General features: G+C 48.7%; 1 protein-coding gene across 3 annotated transcripts in view; it reads left to right on the forward strand.

Annotated features, from left to right (window-relative positions):
* TSHZ2 (teashirt zinc finger homeobox 2) overlaps nucleotides 1–19,872 on the forward strand; it is a 393,186-nt gene that overhangs the window by 225,207 nt on the left and 148,107 nt on the right. Inside the window, exon 2 of one of the 3 annotated variants that reach the window (XM_054698322.1) lies at nucleotides 10,239–13,190. In XM_054698322.1, the coding sequence (XP_054554297.1) occupies nucleotides 10,239–13,190 (2,952 nt within the window). Of the gene's footprint in view, nucleotides 1–10,238; nucleotides 17,103–19,872 lie in introns of those variants that run through there. The other 2 variants (XM_054698320.1, XM_054698316.1) reach the window with 2 other exon arrangements.

Consider the following 19,872-nt stretch of genomic DNA (forward strand, 5'->3'; position numbering starts at 1 on the left):
AAGCTGTCAAATATCCTGGGGGTGGGGGGGTGCTAGCTTGCACCCTGGTTGAGAACCACTGAGGAAGAGAGATGGCGACCCAGATGGCGACCCAGATGGCGACCCAGATGGCAACCCAGATGGCTCCAGGGCCACATGTTCTTCTATAGAAACCAGCTGTCAGGAAATGATCTAATAAATTCACTCACCCTGAAGTGCAAAGGTGAGATGAGGGAATGTCTCTGTATTTTTACAGGGGATGGTCCTGGGTTTGTCTCATGCTAGATGGAAAAAGTCAAAGTACAGGGTTAGGTGCAAGAAGAAGCAGAGTGTAAGAGGTTTCCAAACTGAGGAGGAGCAGGATTTTCAAGGCCCCTGCGTCTGTATACAACCTTAGCCAACCCAAGGGATGTTGGTATTTTTGAAAAAGGCTTTTTTGTTCTTCTCCATGGCTTGAAAGTAGATGGGGACCCATGAGACTAATCCTCAGTTTGTCAGGGAGGGAAAAACTGCGCTTCACCAGTGCAGCCACCCAGTCGTCCGGGGTCCGCCTACCTCATTCCCTCCTGTATTCAACAAATACCTGAACAAACTGGATCCTGGACAGGAAAAGGGATATGGTGGTGAAGCCAATAGCTTCAAGCTGCCCCTAGGAAGTTTAGTCTTAGAGGGAAGACAACCAATAAGTGAGTAGGGGAATAAGTTTATTGCAAATTGAGATAAGAATTGTACAAGAAAAGAGACGAGGCTGAGACAGGAAATAACTTTGGCAACAGGAGGCTTGGAGGGAGGGAGCGGGGTACAGGGATCTGGGGTGACCCTCTCAAGGACTGGCAGTTGAGTTGACATTAAATGAATGAGAAAGAGTCAGGCATAAAGGAAGGGGGAAGGAGGATCTGGTGAGTTCAAAGAACAGGGAGAAAAATTCTAGCTTTAGAGACCTGAGGCGGGACAGTGATGGGGGTAGCTCGGGAATGGAAACACGACAGGTGCTCTCTGTGGGACGGGTGAGGGCGCACATAAACTGGGGACAAGGGAGGGCGCTGATGGGGGTTACAGAGGACATGGCGTCTCCACTAGCCAAGTCACTGTCACTGTTGGGCAGGCACAGGGACCGCAGGGGAGGGACACAGGCCTCTGGTGAGGAGGTCACTGCACCTGCTAGAGTAGTCCAGTGTTGTGGGGTGCATGACACCTGCAGAGTTTTTGTAATTATTTGAGAGCTAGAATTGACATCTCTGGCTGATGAATCAAATACAGGCAGTGCAGGAAGGGAGGAACGCAGCTTAGATTCTAGAGTCCGACAGGCCCAATTTCAGGTCCTAAATCAGCTGTGTGGCTCCAGAGATGTAATTAACATTCTCTGCAGTTCAATTTCATTATCTGCAAAGATGGAATTTGAATGACATATAGGACCATTGTGGGATCAAATGATGTAACACGTATAAAGAAATTAGCCCATCGGGCTTTTGTTCTCGCCAACTGCTAGCCATGTGTTAAAACAGAGAATGAACCACTTCAAAACTGGGAGATCATGGGATCTAATGTATGTTGAGCGGCTCTTAGACTGAGTTATTGACAAAAGCGTAAAAGCTTGTGTGGAAAGTTCTTCCCATGCTTAGGCTGATCAGCTCAGATCATGGTGGGAGACCCTGATCATCATGGGGACCCCATACGCCTGGTGTCTTGGGGGCCTCAGAGGCAGGCGGGCACAGTGACCATGAAGGTGGAGACTCCAGCATGAACAAAAGTTGCCAGATGCAACGTCTGGGCCATGGCTGGGGGCAGTGAAGAATAGCAGGGCGAGGAAGTCCTTCTCTGTCTGAGAAATTGGCCATAAGACAGGAAATGTCTTTCCACCTCACTTCTGTGATTCTAGAGATAGCAAAGACTTTTCACCAGAAAAGCAAAGGCCAGATCACTTTCTGACAGTGCCAATTTAGCTGCTCTGAGGACAGAGGAGGCTTTTTTCTTTCTTTCTTTCCTTCTTAATGGGAAGTGGTCACAGCCATGAACTTAGCAAAAGAAGCAGGTTAAAATTTGTCCGTTCTTGGCTAATGCAGTTAGACGTTTTCGAGAAAAGGCAATGAGAAGTGGTCATTATCCATTATCTGCATGAAATATTTCAGAGAAAGAAGCAGCATTTGCCAAAAAAAAGAAAAGATGTTTGACTTCAAGCCAGGCAAGAAGGAAACAAGATCACCTTCGAGCTCTGTGGGATGGCTGTCCTAATGATGTTATTTCAAGTAAAATGGGAATATATATCTGAAAAAATACAGATGGTGCATCATCAGCCTCATACACTTTCTGAAGGTCGTTCTGGACAATGATTCACTGTCCCTTTTCTTGGCCAAAAAAAAAAAAAAAAAAAAACAAACAAACTCTAAATAAACTTTCCAGTCTTGGAAAGAAGCATATATGGTTGCGTGTGCTTATAAATCCTTAGGTGGGGAAATGCATAGAAAATCAGAATACACATTTTGCTGAAAATGCTTGCTACCCCTTGAAAAGTCAAAATGTAAAATCTTAATTTGATGGGGAACTGCTCTTCCTCTTAGTGCAGTTGCTTTGTCCCTGTTCTGTTTCACTTTGCTTCCTCCTGCTCCCAGTGAGGGCTCTCTCTGCGTGAGGATAATAGAAGGATAATGATTTCCCAAACTGGAACTACCCAAAGGCTTATGAAGTGGCCTCCCCTTCACCCTTCTCCGTGGCTGTTTTCTCACTCTACTTTTTTAAATTGTCACCCAAACATTTCCTAGTTGTCATACAGACGAGGCTGAAACTAGGTGGCCGGCCAGACCCCTCTAGCCCCTGCAAGCCCGTCTGCAGTGAGAGCGATCCTCTCTCAATGCAGAGCCGAGATCTCCAACAAGACCTTCCCCTTGGAGGGTGGGTTATGTAATTGCAGACCTGATCATTATGGGGGATGACCTAATAACTTGCCACGCCATGTCTGCCCCTCAATTGTATGGAACTCCCCAGCCACATATGACTGTCTCCTACACGAACGATTTAACATGGAAGTAACAAAGCCCAAACTGGAGGGAACTCATTTACTCATGACATGTCCAAAGCTGATTCATGTGTAGAGCAAAGATTATCTAAAAGCTGTTGGCTGGAAATAGATTTTGGGGTTACAAAGAGAGCCCAAGTCAGCTGATGTCAGCCTTCTGTGGGTTCAGGTTAGGGAGACTAGGATGGGAGTGTTTCCATGGTGCCTTGAACAAACCTGAAGTCAGGAGCTTGTCCTTGATTCATCCCTTGCAGTGTCGTGTCTAAGACATCCACCTGCCTATGACGTCGATACTATCGTGATTCCCGTCTTGGAGGTGAGGGAGCTGAGCCTCTGAATGTCTTAGTAACTTTCCCAAGATCGTGTTTTAAGCTGATTTGAACTAAAACCCTCCCCGTGCCAAGGTCAGTGGGTCATCTTATGTGTTCATTAACTCATCAGCCCTGAATCAGTGGTTTTACTTTCTCCTTGCGTGGTTCAAACTGGGAACAATCATCTAAGCCTGGGGCATTTCATCTTTTGGTCCCTGGAGAGGGAAGGGCTTGGATGTCTCAGTCATCATCTCTTGTCACAGTACTGGCACCCACATACTCACGTGAACACGGCATAGAGCAGTCGATGCTAAATATCTTGCTGCTAATTAATCACTTTACAACTTACAGCCAGGCTTCTCAAACTTTCTTGCACCCAAGAGTCCCCTAGGGATCTTGTTAAATGACTCCCAGTCCAGAATCCTGGGATGGGGCTGAAAGTTTCCATTTCTAACAAGTCCCCAGGTGATGCCACTGCAGCTCCTGGTCCAGCGACCATTGTCTGAGCAGTGAGGGCTACCACGTGCTTTCCTTTCCTCCTTGTTCCTGACAGAGCCCTGTGAAGCGGGCAGGCTTGGGACGGTCACTCCTCTTCCCCTTGATAAGGAATCCAGGAAAAAGCTGATCAGGGGGCACTGAAGGACCTGCCAAATCTTCAGGCTCTGCCTACTCTAGTTCTCTTTGTTCAGAGCTTGCAAATGCCAGGGTCTGAGACGTGTGGGTTTCATCTGCATGGTTTGCTTAAGCAAGAGATCTGCCAACTTTCTGGACCCCATGGCTGCCCATGGAGTGGCAGTTGTGTTCCCTCAGTGAGGCATCAACTCCCTGTTTGCTCCATGGCCATCCTGTGCCTCTGCCTACCTGAGTGCCAGAATGCTGCCCTCTGTAGCTGAGGATCGTTTTGCTCCCTTCTGGCCCACTTTGCCCATTCACTCACCTGCCTTCCTCTAGCTCAACATCTTTTCCTTCCCATGCATTGGATCCAACTTAATAACTCATCTCTCTACATACCTCGGCCTGAGGCCTCCTCCGTTGGAGGCCCAGTGAGACTCAATGAGGGTGTCTGGTACTTGATAGCTATAGAATAAATATTTCTTGATTAAATGAATAAACAGATGAACCACAAAGAGATGACACAGCAGCTACTTCTCCTGGCTTCAGCTCACCTGGACCTTTCCTGCTGATGGCCAAGAAGTGGAGAAAGTCACAAACAGCTTATCGTCCAAAGAGCGTGATGACCGCACAGGAAAGCTCCCAGGAGCACATTAAGTAGATGGACTTTGATTTCCACCAGACCCCACCTGGTGGGCCTGCACCGGACATGTAAGACATTCCACGCGATGGAAAGGCCTGCAGGAAATTAAAAAGGAGTTGTTTCTGGTGACCCTCAGAAAGCTCTGCATCCTTCTCTGCCCAGCACACAGGCTCAGGACAAGCTTGGTCCTCACACACTCAGTCTTCAACAACTGTAAACAGAAATTTCTGTTAGTTTGCTCCCCACATTCAAGGAAGGAGGGAGCAAACCCTTCTCCCCTGTCTGTGTGAGCAAGTCACACTTATGTGAATGAGCTATACAGGGTGTGGCAGGCAGGGGAGTCTATATGCCACGGATGTTTCCACAGCCACGAATGTTCCTATGTAAAGATGTGCATGTGAGCTTACGTGATTCCGTGGACTGAGGGGCCGAGCCTGGGCTCTCGGGACCCCAGGAGTGGTGTCCAGCCCCCCTGCCTCTGGCCATCCACGTCTGAAGAGAGAATGAGCTGACCCCTCCACACTGCACTCCCAGGGCCTCACACGGGGCCTGGCCACCACTGAGAAGAAGCTCAGTCTCCAGAACTAAATCCTCGATCACTTTACTCAGCCTGCCAACAAGAGCACCAATTAGTGCCAATAATAAGATACAGATTAACAGATTCCCAGGCCACAGTCCCCAACACACTCACGACCGGTGACAGAGGCCTTAGTCGCTGTCATCAGGCCACACACCTACAGGGCCCAGGGACGGATGCCCTTGCCATCCCGCCGCGGACGTCTGCCCTGCACGCGGGGGAATCTGTGTTTGGTTTTAAACTGCCATTTAGTGGGGTAGGTTGGCGAAAACGATCTTATCACCACCAGACATGTTTTTAAATGAGATCTTGCTGGAAATCAGGTTTCAATTTTGAAAATCAGCTTTCTTGAGTTTTAGATTCTTTTAGGGCCCCCCCTGTTTCCAGCTGGGGCATGAAAAATGGTCAGTGTTTTTATTGTAAACACGCCCGTGAGGATTCTCAAGGCAACTACAAAAAAAACCCTGATTCTTAACATCGAGCCACCATGAAATATTTTGCACAATTTCATTTAAATCATTCTGACTAGACATTCTGGGAACAACTAAGGTGGTAATTTAAAAAAAAAAAAAAATCCCTCTAGTTTTTTGTTTTTTTTTTTTAATTTTGGTTTAAAGGAAATTTCTCAAATACAAGGGTTTACTTCTAAATTCTACCCATATATTCAGAGAGTAAAACATTTGGAGCATAGATCATATTTTTCACTAATGACTTTTCTCCTTTTTTTAAATCAACAACTCAGGAGTTCAGCCCAATATTTGTGTAACGTGTATCATGAATTAGCTAATGGGTTTGACTCATGACAAAATGAGTCCGTATTTTCAAAGTTCCCACGTGTGAATCAGTTTTAAATCAGAATCTGCGTGCATTGGGAGCATATTGGTGGATGCTTTGCAATCTCGATGCTTTGTTGCTGTCTTCCCATGCAAACATTTAAATCCACGGCTCAGGATTTTGTGGTGACAAGAAAGTTAGTTGGTAGCTGGAAAAGATGGTTCACAGGGATGTTCTAGATTTATCACTGGACAAAGCTGGTCAGGATGCTTGTGATACACACCTGGCCCCGGGTGGGGGGAGTGTGCGGGGAAGGGGCCTTAGCCCATCGCAGGCACCATTTGCAATGCTGTGATGTAGCATAGTTTGCAAGCAGAATACCCCCCCTTCTACTGTCTGGGGCATGGTGGGGGCCAAGGGACAGTTGTGTTCTTTCTATGTGGCATCAACTTTGGGAGAAGCAGGTCTCGGTCCACTTGGGGACACGTGTTTTACCTCTATATTTCGTGAAAGGAGCCTATCCATCAATAAGCAGGCAAACGAGATCATGCCAGGGTGTGGAAAGTGCTGCAGGGATTTCAGTAAATCAGCTCATGTGGCCAAGAAGGGAACCTGCCTAGGAGAAGCCCCTCTTGGAAAGGGACCTCTGACCTGAACCAGATAAATGAAGAAGAATCAGTTCTGGAAAGGTCCCGAGGAAGACCCTTCTGGACAGAGAAGTCTGCCCTGGCAAAGACCAGCGTCAGGGGGAGGATTGGAGGGGCAGGAAGCTGCTGTTGGGGAGCAGGGTTCCGGGTGACCAGGCAGAGAAGTAGGGGCCACCCCAGCAGGCTCTCCCGGATTATGCTAATGGTTTGGATTTTCTTGTAAGTGCAGCAGAAAGCAGGTGCAGGAGTCAAAACGGAGCAATGTCACCATTAATACCTTCAACAGAGAATATCCCGAAGAACAGACTGGAGGGCAGCAGAAGCAGGAACCTCATTTTGTCCCAGTCGGGCCCGTCACCCAGCTTGGAAGACAGACGGTCCTTGAGCCTGTCAGGTCACCGAGAATTGACAGGATTTACTCCCGCACGAGCTGTCCTAGAACAGCCGAGTTCACCTGGCCACAGGCAGGCAGTGGAGAGGGTGAAATGAGAGTCAGGAGGGAACAGGAGAGGCTTGGCACCAGGGAGTTTGATCTTCCAGCCTCAATCCACAAGGAGGTTCTCCAGACAACCGTCCTTTCTTTCGTACGTTGGCATAATTGCCATCACTTTCTTTTGTAAAATGAGTATTCAGAAGAATAAACTTGCCAGTCATCCGTTCTACCAAGATTTACACACGATGCAATCTTATTAAACAAATCATCGGTGGAGAGGGAGACAGGGACTCATTACACACCCAGGTCGCCGTGTTCTGTCTCTCTCGCCTCCGCTGCCGGTGGCAAACAAAATCACTTAAGTCAAGTGAATAGTTTTAAATGTATAATATTAAAATGTGTTTTTAAAAACTCCTTGGAACCCTCAGCCATTGTTAAAATACACTCACTTTGACGGATGCTTTGGCACTTTTTTTTATGAGGCTTTTCAATGCATTACCTTATCTGGTGCATGAGATTTAGTCTGTTTGGCAGAAGAAAACAGACAAAAAGGGTCTCTTGGCATGAGTTACTCTTCTGTAAAGGTTATAGTAAACATGTCAATGCCTAATTAAGCAGAAAATTTTATCTGTATGGTGGGGGAGGCGTCGGCTGTCTGACTTTTCTTCTGGGGAATCCATTTAGAAGGACAAAGTAGATTGTGAAGTTGAGCTGATCTGGAAAACTCAGCTTCCAAATGTCAGCAGAAAAAAAAAACTTCTTTTCTTCTTGTGTGACAGTTGCTATGCTGGCTGGGCAGCGTGTGTGTGTGTGTGTGTGTGTGTGTGTGTGTATCTGCACACGCACACACTATATACACACATGCATGTCTTCCATCAACACACATAGAAAATAATGTGAATTACTTCCCAGCTTCGCGTTAAACATCAGGCACTGAGCTAGGCACTGAAAATACTGAGCTAAGGGAATCCTAGCAGTGCCCATAGCCATTTATAGAAAGTCCTCTTTTTCCTCTTAGATTTCTTCACTTGATGAATGTGTACATGCATGTGCGTGCACGTGTGTGAATGTGTGTGCACATACTTTTCTTTGTGGCTGTGATCATATTGCCCGTGCGTCTTGACCTGGAATAGTCCTGTCTGATACCTCCCGTCTCAGTGTAGGAGTAATGATGCCTTTTAATTCTCAAAAGTGTCCTTGTTGGATTCATAAAAATTTGCCTGATTCTTTGCAGTATTTTGCTTGGCTCTGGCACAACTCATTTATTATTTATACCAGACTTTTTCCTTGAACCTGGTGGTATGACCATGTTTGCACACATCCATATTAGTCCAGGGAGAAGAAATAGTGATGAGGCTGAGGGGAGGGAGGTGATGCTTTTAAATGAGGGTTCTCTTGCATGGAGCGACCACTTAGTAATGGCCGCTTGGCTAGACTGAGTCATGTTTGTACCTTCAAATCCCTTTATAGAACCAGAGAGCACAATGCCCATTTCATAAAGCACCTACTTGTCAACTTGCTAGGAAAGTAGCAATAACAATAAAATAACGAACGTGACCTCTAACCCGGTATTGGAATGAGTTTTGACTCTTTGTCATGGTTGGTGGTGACATGCCTTGCCCCAGCTTTCCCAGCTTCTCCCCTTCGAGAGGGCTCTGTGTTCAGTAACATTTCAGCGAATTCCACCACTTAACCTTTAATCTTTAGGTCTCCGTAAAGTTTTCCTGTTCGTTGGGTCGATCAAAAGGGAGGACCAAGTGTTCAGGCCACGGATCTGCTGGCCAAGCAGACTGGGATCACACAGGGATGCTGTCTTCCGCGCTGTGTGACCTGGACACAGTCCTTAACCTTAAAGCCTCAGTTTCCCCATGGGTGAAATGAAAATGATCTTAGTACCTTCTTCTTGTGACGAGTAGACAAAATGAAAGACTGCATCTGCTGTGTCTGTATAATACTCATCTTTAGCAGCAGCAACCTTTGGAATTCCCGACGGGAGCTGCCTCTTTCCTAGCACACCTGCTTCTGCCTGCCTCACAGGACAGACATCCAAGGAATGGTCATCCCTTTGCAAGCTTCACCTTGGTGACTGGCAATCACTGCAATGCTCTAGGGTTTCTCCCAAATATCCACCTGCCAGAGAGGGGGCCAGGCGCCCATAGGGAAAACACTGCATTGAGATCAAGCAGGCCTTGCAAATATAAGACTGAGTGTCCTTTGCTTTGGTTGCATTTCAGCCACGTGACTCTGAAAGGGCCAGGTGAAGAAAATGAGCACGTGGACATAAATAGTCACTTCCCCATCTCCATTGATGGATATTTGCCCATTAATTCCCTTTGCACCCGCTCCCTCCTGACTTCATTTTCCCTATGCAATTACTGGCCCTAAATCCTTTCAGAGCAGGGAAGGCATGCATCCCCAATAGCATTCTGCATCTACAAATCAAATGTATAATTGGCATCTCATGATGGGGACCCACAAATCACAGTGCATTTGAAATTACAGGCACAAGATCGAGAGGGCATTTTCAGCCTTGTCTGGAAAGGACTTCATAAACCTGTTTGAGAATAATAGCACAGTCCCCAAATCTCCCATTCTAACACCATTTGCTATTATTTTAAAATCATTAGATTTGCTGAGCTTACATAATTTTTCAGCTATCAATGGAAGATTTTATTCGATACTCCATAATCTCTCTTCCTGCCGTGCGACTCTGTGAATAAAACATCCTAACGAAAAAGACGCTGGTGCTCAAAAAATAAAATGGCTGTGTGTCCCAATTAAGTCTGAGCTGAAGACTCATCTGCGATGACGACTGTGTGCCCCTGTTGCCAGGTGTTTTGGGTGGACCTTACCTGGCATCCAAGAGTCAGGGCTTAGTCCTCTTAGGAGCCGATCTCTGTAGAGCTGTGTCTTCAGGAGGATTTGGATTCAGCCCAGTTTTCCTGAAAGCCATGTGCATGAATTTAGCAACTATCTCATTATAAGAGAATCAGAATGCTAGTCCTTAAACGCGGGCGCTCTAGGCATTGATCAAGAAGGGTAACTCCCGCCCATTTTATTTTAGAGGCAGCAGGCGGCACCCAAGGCGTCATTTGGCTTTTCCCTGAATCCATTGCTTGCGGTGCATAAAAGTGTAGATTAAATCGCTATGCAGTGGGTGTGGGAAGCACCTCTCAAGTGGGGAAATTGGCTTGGAAGGTGAAACCCGTGATTGCTGTTTCAATTACCTCTCGCTCTCCCCTCTGGCAGGCTATGCCCAGGAGGAACCCCTGAAAGAAGAGGAGGAAATAAAAGAGGAGTCAGAGGAGGAGGCAGACAATGGCTCCGGCACTCACCTTCAGGGCGGCAATGACCCCGGGACAGATGAGGAGCTGGACACCGGCCCGGAGCAGAAAGGCTGCTTCAGCTACCAGAACTCTCCGGGAAGCCACCTGTCCAACCAGGACGCCGAGAACGAGTCCCTGCTGAGCGATGCCAGCGACCAGGTGTCCGAGGTCAAGAGCGTCTGCGGCAGGGAGGGTGCGGACAAGAAAGCGGCCGCGCCCCCCAAGCTGCCCCACGAGGCCCACAGCTGCATGGACAAGATGACCGCCGTCTACGCCAACATCCTGTCAGATTCCTACTGGTCGGGCCTGGGGCTGGGCTTCAAGCTGTCCAGCAGCGAGCGGCGCAACGGCGACCCCCGCCACGGCGGCAACAAGACTGACTTCGATTGGCACCAGGACGCGCTGTCCAAGAGCCTCCAGCAGAACCTGCCCGCGCGCTCCGTGTCCAAGCCCAGCCTGTTCAGCTCGGTGCAGCTGTACCGGCAGAGCAGCAAGGTGTGCGGGACCGTGTTCACCGGGGCCAGCCGGTTCCGGTGTCGCCAGTGCAGCGCCGCCTACGACACCCTGGTGGAGCTGACCGTGCACATGAACGAGACCGGCCACTACCAAGACGACAACCGCAAGAAGGACAAGCTGAGACCCACGAGCTACTCCAAGCCCCGGAAACGGGCTTTCCAGGATATGGACAAGGAGGATGCGCAGAAGGTTCTGAAATGTATGTTCTGTGGCGACTCCTTCGATTCCCTCCAAGATTTGAGCGTCCACATGATCAAAACAAAGCATTACCAAAAAGTGCCTTTGAAGGAGCCGGTCCCAACCATTTCCTCGAAAATGGTCACTCCCGCCAAGAAGCGGGTGCTGGACGTCCACCGGCCCTGCTCCCCCGACTCCACCACCGGCTCCTTCGCGGATTCCTTTTCTTCTCAGAAGACTGCCAGCCTGCAGCTGTCCAATAGCAACCGCTACGGCTACCAGAACGGCGCCAGCTACACCTGGCAGTTCGAGGCGTGCAAGTCCCAGATCCTCAAGTGCATGGAGTGCGGCAGCTCCCACGACACCCTGCAGCAGCTCACCACCCACATGATGGTCACCGGCCACTTCCTCAAGGTCACCAGCTCGGCCTCCAAGAAAGGGAAGCAGCTGGTGCTCGACCCGCTGGCGGTGGAGAAGATGCAGTCGCTGTCCGAAGCCCCGAACAGCGACCCTCTGGCCCCCAAGCCCTCCAGCAACTCGGTGTCTGACTGCGCAGCCTCTACCACCGAGGCAAAGAAAGAGGGGAAGAGAGAGAGACCGGAGGAGACCAGCAGCAAGGACGAGAAAGTCCTGAAAAGCGAGGACTACGGAGACCCTCTCCAGAAGCCTTTAGACCCGACAATAAAATACCAGTATCTGCGGGAGGAGGACCTGGAAGACGGCTCCAAAGGTGGCGGGGACATTTTGAAGTCACTGGAAAATACTGTCACCACCGCCATCAACAAAGCCCAGAACGGGGCCCCCAGCTGGAGCGCCTACCCCAGCATCCACGCCGCCTACCAGCTGTCCGAGGGCCCCAAGCCTTCTCTGCCCATGGGATCCCAGGTCCTGCAGATTCGCCCTAATCTCCCCAACAAGCTGAGGCCCATTGCACCAAAGTGGAAGGTGCTGCCACTGGTGCCCATGGCCACCAACCTGGCCCCCTACACCCAAGTGAAGAAGGAACCAGAGGACACAGATGGAGTCGGGAAGGAGCGTGGGCAAGACAGTCCCCACGATGAGGCATCCTCGTTCAGCCACGGGGAGGGGGAGTCTTTCCCCCAAAGCGAAACCCCCTCAGAATCCAAAAAGGCTGAGCCTTGTCCCCCGCAGGAGGACGACAAGCTGATGAAGGAGGGCGGCGAGAAAGAGAAATCCCAGACGTTGGAGCCGGCGTCTTCTCTGAGCAACGGATGCGCCCTCGCCCACCATGCCTCGGCCCTGCCCTGCATCAACCCGCTCAGCGCCCTGCAGTCCGTCCTGAACAACCACCTGGGCAAAGCCACGGAACCCTTGCGCTCGCCTGCCTGCTCCAGCCCAAGCTCAAGCACAATCTCTATGTTCCACAAGTCCAATCTTGGCGTCTTGGACAAGCCGGTCCTGAGTCCCGCCTCCACGAGACCAGCCAGTGTGTCCAGGCGCTACCTGTTTGAGAACAACGATCAGCCCATCGACCTGACCAAATCCAAAAGCAAGAAAGCCGAGTCCTCGCAAGCACAATCCTGTACGTCTCCGCCGCAGAAGCACGCGCTGTCAGACATCGCAGACATGGTCAAAGTGCTCCCCAAGGCCACCACCCCGAAGCCCGCCGCTTCCTCCAGGGTGCCTCCCATGAAGCTGGAGATGGATGTCAGGCGCTTTGAGGATGTCTCCAGCGAAGTCTCGACTTTGCATAAAAGAAAAGGCCGGCAGTCCAACTGGAACCCTCAGCATCTTCTGATCTTGCAGGCTCAGTTTGCCTCCAGCCTCTTCCAGACATCGGAGGGCAAATACCTGCTGTCTGATCTGGGCCCCCAAGAGCGAATGCAGATCTCAAAGTTTACGGGACTCTCCATGACCACGATCAGCCACTGGCTGGCAAACGTCAAGTACCAACTTAGGAAAACGGGCGGGACCAAATTTCTGAAAAACATGGACAAAGGACACCCGATCTTTTATTGCAGTGACTGTGCCTCCCAGTTTAGAACCCCTTCTACCTACATCAGTCACTTAGAATCTCACCTAGGTTTCCAAATGAAGGACATGACCCGCATGGCAGTGGAACAGCAAAGCAAGGTGGAGCAGGAGATTTCCCGGGTACCGTCGGCTCAGAGGTCTCCGGAAACAATAGCTGGCGAAGAGGACACAGACTCTAAATTCAAGTGTAAGTTGTGCTGTCGGACATTTGTGAGCAAACATGCAGTAAAACTCCACCTAAGCAAAACGCACAGCAAGTCACCCGAACACCATTCACAGTTTGTAACAGACGTGGATGAAGAATAGCTCTGCAGGTATGGGTTTGCTCCCAGGGGATGTGTGAGGAGCCTCTGTAAAGGAGATGGGTCTGTTTAGCGGCAGCCAGCATCTCCCAATGCCAGGTGGAGAGTAGCCTGCTGGGATAGGAGTTGTTTTTATGAAAGACTAGCATGTGATCTGTAAGTCCCAACGAGCCTCTCAGTTTCTCCCATGTAGTGTTGGAGAATAGACTAAAAATGGGCTTAGAGAGATGGGGTTCGCAGATGACTGCTTCTTCCTATGTGAGCCCCTGAAGTACCCAACTTTCAAGGTCCAGCCAAGGCTACACCTCATTTTAATGATCAAGTACTATCTTCTCTCACTGTCCCCTAGCACCCCCCTCTTCCCTAGCAATGCTAATGACGCCTAAAGTGATAAAAAGGTGAGAGACAGAAGAAGATTGTAGTTACTGGGGGCAGGCGCCTAAAGAGATTTCTTAATCCGCTCATGAATAGCTTCAAGCCGGTCTTCACTATAATTACTGTAATCAGTGCTTTTGCGGCTTCCTTTCAGCAGTTGCTACCTTCCGCTCCCTTCCCTTTGTTTATTCCCCCCATTCGGGTTCCTATGAAAAAGCATCGGCCTGGTAGTTGGATGGTAGAAAAATATTCTCTGCAGAATATGGAGATGAACAGAGAGGAAACTTATTCTTATTTCATCTATGGGTTTTCCTTAGGCTAGACAGGTCTATCACCTTTCACACGGACAGATGCGGTGCACACCCGTGAGACTTGACCTTCCATAAAGAAACAAAGGACTTTCAGCACACCCGTTGCCAATGCACATGGGGTCCACAGCTTCCAGATCATTTGCATCACGGCAGTTCCGTGCCGTGCACAGTCTCTGCTGCCCAGGCTGTCACCTCCAGCAAAGAGAATGTAGACCAAGGTCAAATACCTTGACAGATCAAGGCCGTTTTCAAACACTGCACATAAGTAAGGCCGGATCCTAACCAACCCCTTTCCTCTCCTGTTTGTCTCCTCTCCAGCATGAGCTGTCCCCACCCCTTCCCCACACAAACATTAGGAACCCTCATACATATTCAGTCTGCCCTTCCCTCAGACCACACTCCAGGGTGGGCACTCCACTTGACTTCAACCTCTAACACTTGCCAGTCTATGTCACGTCATGCCAGGTTATCAGGAAGCTCTTTGGATTCCTTCGCAATATGATAGGAACAACAAATAATAACTTACCATGTAAGCCCTCGCCATTGTCACTAAGTCATCAAAGGCAATTTCGGTAGCTACCTGTTTAAATGAGAGACTTTCAGACCAAGCCACCAAGGAATGAGCGCTAGCAGAGTTGGGGGTGGAGAAGGGTATTGATAGGGTGTGGTGAGGGAAGCCACTGAGCATGAGAGGGTGAAGAGAGAGAAGGGGCTCAAAAATGTGAGCTGGGACTGTTGCCTAAGTGAGAAGATCTGGGAGCCTCTACTGGAGGGGGAGACACCCTATATCTCAGCCGGTTACCTGGGTTCAAATGAAGACAATTGTTTTGTTTGCATGTTTTTATCATGATAATTAAAATGTGTTACTGGCAGATTCATCTCTCGCTTTCCAAGCATGATTTGTTCAGCTCACACTGTTGAAAGAAAAGCCGAAGTGCATCTATTGAATCTATGCGCGAGCTTGGGCTCCAAGATGTCCTATTTATTTGCTATAGAACATTTAAATTTTATGTAACTTGCTATTATACTTTTCTGCTACTTCAAAAAAAAAAAAAAAAGGGTGGATAGATACATAATTCTCAGAGAGAAGAGCTGTTTCAAATCCCATAGTGATAGGTCCAAACCATGGTGAAGAGGACAAATAGGAATGTTTATTTGTGCTACAATAAAGACCAATTTTCCACCTGTTAGGTTTGTAATCATTTTTTGTTTAATTAATATCACTGCCCAAACACTGGAAGATATAAATAGAGGGGAGAAAAGTCATTTCAGTTAAAACTTGAAACCTACAAACCTATTCTGGAGAGCGAAAAATAAACCAATAATTTAGGAAAACCTACGCAAAAAAAAAAAAAACACTTCCTCGTGTATTGAATACAGAGTTAGCATGCTTTTTCATATCTCTACATTTACATAAAGTCAGTATGTATGATCTGGACTTTTGAAACTCCCTATTAGAATGATCACTACATGAAACCAAAACACCCTTCTAAAGACACCGTGGTGCTGTGATTCTCAGAGATGATGGCAGAAAAGACAGGTCCGAGGATTTGAGACTCTTTCCAAGCAATGGGAGTGTTGGGTCTGTGCGCCAGGGCATCAGCCCGTCTGCATAACTCTGTCTGGTGCTGGGTGGGCATATCTGTGTTAATGCTAAAGCTCTTCCTGTCGGCCTGAATGGGTTCTACAGCCGAGTGACAGTAGCTTTCAGATGCCCAGGGCAGCTAGGAAGGGATTCCTCCCGCACAGGGGCCTCTGGAGCACCATCTATGCGATCCTGGCCCGCTGCTCCAAATGCTGCCGGTGTGTGTTTAAATTAGCACAGAATGAGATCTCGCTGTGATCCGGTGATGAGACTGTTGCTGGTTGGCGCGTGTGCTGGCACAGGTCGTGCAGAACGCCAGGAGGTTTTAGAAACGTGGTCAAGCTTTTGTGGAAGATTTGAAAGCTTTCCCCGATCCATATTCTCTGTAACTCAAATTTACACCTGATTTTTCTTTCCTTTCTTGGCTATGTCTTAAATCCTGCTCAGTGCTATGCTATATTAAATGCAGCTTTTATTAAAAAATAAGTAGAAATTGTTCAATGTGTATCCCGATGTTTGGATGTCAGTTATCTAAGGCAATTTCAGTAGGTATTGGGCTATACCTTTAAAAACTACAAGCTCTTGAATAATAGAAATTAAACAAAGAGCAAAGCAATGAGTCTGAAATGCACAAGAACGTGAAATGATAGTCATTATGGCGTAGTATAGGAGATACACGTTTAGCAGCACACCTAGTCTTGAAATTGGAGGCGGGAGTGAATTCTGGTGCCGCAGTTGTTGGGGTGATTTGATCAAAACACTGGTTGGGGGGACAGCAGGTAGGGTGGCCAATAAAATAAGGAGGTGCAGTTGTAGTACAATTTCAGATAAACAGCAAACATTTTCATTTTAAGCACATCCCAAATAGTGCAGAGGTCATATTTATAATAAAAAATTCTTTATCTGAGATTCAGTATTGTTCATCTGAGAGTCAAATTCAACGTTTTACGATGAGGAACACTAATCTGCATCCCTGGCCATATTACAGGGATTACATGGCAGTCTGGGAAGAGCCGAGTGAGCAGCGCTAATTAGTGTCTGTGGAGGCATCAATTATTCCTCATCCAAAGGATAAATATTTCTCTTTTCCTTCCTCCCTCCGTCCTATCCTCACTTCCTTCTTCTCTCCTTCCGTCCTGCCTCTGTGTTCCTTTCATCCCTCACAAGCACGGCCTGTGCTCCCCGGCACCCCAGACTGAGTGAGCCCTGGAAATACAGAGGAGGCAGCGCTCGGGGTGCTGCGGTGACCAAGTGCCGGGCCTGCGGACACACCGCGCACACGAGCTCACTTCACTCTCGCCAGCAGCCGAGGCGGTCAGCGTGGACTTGGCCGGGTTACAGGCGACAGTGGGGGTGAACAGGTGCCCAAGTGCCCACAATCTCGGAGCCCCCCTGCATTTCCACCATCCAGAAGTCAGGGCTGTCTGCTCCCAGGGAGTAAACCTGATGGTGACCAGGACAAGGTCAGCCTGCGAGGCAAGGGGCAGACAGGCAGACGGTCCTGGGGGGGAAGCTGAGTGAATATGAGGGGAGGGGCGCGGCCCCACTGGGGGCAGCCGGGCACAGGAATGGGGGTTCAGAGGTGGGGTGATGTTAAGACGAGGATCCTGGCCACAGAGCTCCTCAAGTCTGGGGTCCATCCCCAGCCGTCTACCTGTCTGAGAAGTACACACGTCTGTGTCTAGGCAACGAGGACATGCTTCTCCCCTGGTAGGAAATGCGATAATTAAACTATGCACTTCATTTCCACAAAGATTGGTACCTAGTAGGACCACCCAAAAAATGAGTTCTGGACAGTCTCTGCAAGCCCCTGGCTGTTCACCAGCCTCCAGGCTGAGCTCATGAACGCTCCAGGTGCCAGGGAGCCACCAAGTGCCTGTGAATGTACCAACTGCAGCGTTGGCCACAGCGTGACTGGTGGCCCAGCACAATGGGGCACACTGGCTTTTGCAGGGAGCTCAGAGGGGCCGGGCTGTGACCAAGAACACACGGTCAGCAAAGAGGTATCATTCGAACCCAGGACCCCCGTTGCTCATCAACTTTGCCATATAATTATATATAGTCGTATTGAGGTCCCCCTGAGTTCCAGTGTGGTGTATGATTTAGTTACAGCTTCACACCTCTTCAGATGTGTGTTTCCACATCACTCCCTCCACCAAAGCCCCCACGGCCCTCTGCCATAGCCCATGGGGCCCCTCCCCTCTGGCCCCCTCCCTGCTTTTCCCCTCTACAGTGCCAATTCTACAGTCTATTTCTGGGATTGGTTTTGGTCTCACTTTGGCTGTCCTCTACCTTGTTGCTTTATATTCCACGTAAGAGAGTGCAGCCATCTGCCTTCGTCTTTCTCCTTCCCACCACTTTGCTTACTCTCATCTACTTTCATCTGCTCTTGGTTTCTCTTCCACCTGACCTGATGGCTGCTCGGCACCCCCTGAGGCCAGGGGTGCAGCCAACAGCTCAGCGCAGCGCCTGTGAAATGCGGTGCAGGTGTGGAGAGAGGGCCAAGGTGCTCCCGAGGGCCTGGAGCTTGTCAAGCCAGCGATGCAGCTCGGGCCTGGGACGGCCGGAGCAGCCTCCCTCCCTCCACTGTCTTGTCTTAGTTTGGTCAGGAACCTGGACACGCAGCACCCAGCATCTAAACTTGACCCAAATGCCAGTGAAAATAGAGCTGTAAGAATTTCTTGTTTGAAATCTTCACTCTCACCCTCTCGAATTCACCCCGGGGAAGCAGAATGAGAATCGGCCAGCAGGGTCAGCTGCGAGGCGAGCGCTTCTAAAGCAACAAGGAGCAAACGGTCCTGTCTTTTCATGTTGTCATTTCATCCCAGCGACCCAGCTCCCGCTCCGTCTCCCCTCGTTTGGACTTCTGCATGCTCGATCCTGACGCGTATAATTTGGTGCTTTAATATAGAGTAACATTATTTTTCATTTACTCCAATCTGCCATCAGTATCATCTTTTCATTTAACCAGATGCAATTCTTTTTTCTTTCGCTAAATTGAAAATCCATGAGCGACAGGGAGTGCAATGTTTTAATTAGCTCATATTTTTTATATGGATTTATGTCTTTAAAATACATTTGTGTAATTCTTCAGCTAAATTAAAAACGTCTTTCTGCAAAAGTGGGGGGGGGGGAATACAGAGCTAAATTGTGTCATTAGCTTAGGTAGATACAGATAGAGGGGACTTAGTGGGGAGACACACGCCATCCCCGGAGCTCCCTCCTGGGCTGGATCTGAACTTGCCCTTCGTTTTCAAGAAACCTTTCTCTATCGAGATTTCTCAAAAAATGACTGGAGGAAGGATTTTTTTTTTTTTTTTTTTTTTAGGACCCCTCTAAGGAAAGGAGCAGTTACCTTGAACGAACCTAATTTGAAACCCAACCTGCCTCCAAACAACACAGGAGAGAAAAGTCATAATGATAAACAGTTTTTGCTGCATTTCTCTCTTTGTCTTTTTTTTTTTTTAACTATCAAGTTTAAAGCTTTCTACAGTGCTTTTTTTCTACTTTATAGGAGACAAGTGACATTCCGTGGTAAATGGGAGAAAACGCCAAGCAGAACTGAAATCTCTCTAATGCACTGACACTAACTTGCCCTCTATTGTTGGAAGTGAACAAGCACTCATGATTGTTCATCACACAACCCCTAATGCAGTTAAAGCATTCAGCTATAATTTCTCCTTGCATTTATAATTACTGTCATAGACTACACACCTCGGTGAGCAGATTAAAGCTATAAACTATTTAGCCGCGGCTCTAAGACGGGGAACTTGATTTGTCTGGCAGGAGTTATTTGTTAGGGAGCTTGACACTTCACATAAAAATGACTCAACTTGATGAAGAACAATGCAGTTTTAGCAATGCGGGGATTTTAAATCAGTCCTGACGCCACGCCCTGCAAGGATCGTGGGGCAGTTTGTTAAATGAAATGTAGGCCACGAGATAACGGAGCGTGTTAAAGGGGACCCCAAATAGAAGGGGGTTTGATGTGTGGCGCCTTTCTCGCCTCACTCTCGGAAAGAACGGGAGTTTGTTGGAAATCAGCGCCGTCACGTCCTCTTGTTAAATCTGGGGTGAACGTTCTAGGGGCTCCCCTGGCAGGAGGAAGGGATGCCGGGACCCCACCGACAAGTCCTATTTAGGGGGTTTCGAGAACTCCATGCCCCTGAGAACATTCAGCAAGGCCGGGCTCCATGGCCATGGCTGTCGTGGGTTCCCCTGGAATATTCCTTAGATCTTTGTTTATTTCTTTGTTGCTCGCAGGAGGTGCAGGGTCAGGCCAGGCGGGCATCCTGC

The sequence above is a fragment of the Talpa occidentalis genome, unplaced genomic scaffold (genome assembly GCF_014898055.3).
Source record: "Talpa occidentalis isolate TD23 unplaced genomic scaffold, MPIMG_talOcc4v2.1 talOcc4.10, whole genome shotgun sequence".
In the NCBI taxonomy this organism is placed as follows: Eukaryota; Metazoa; Chordata; class Mammalia; order Eulipotyphla; family Talpidae; genus Talpa; species Talpa occidentalis.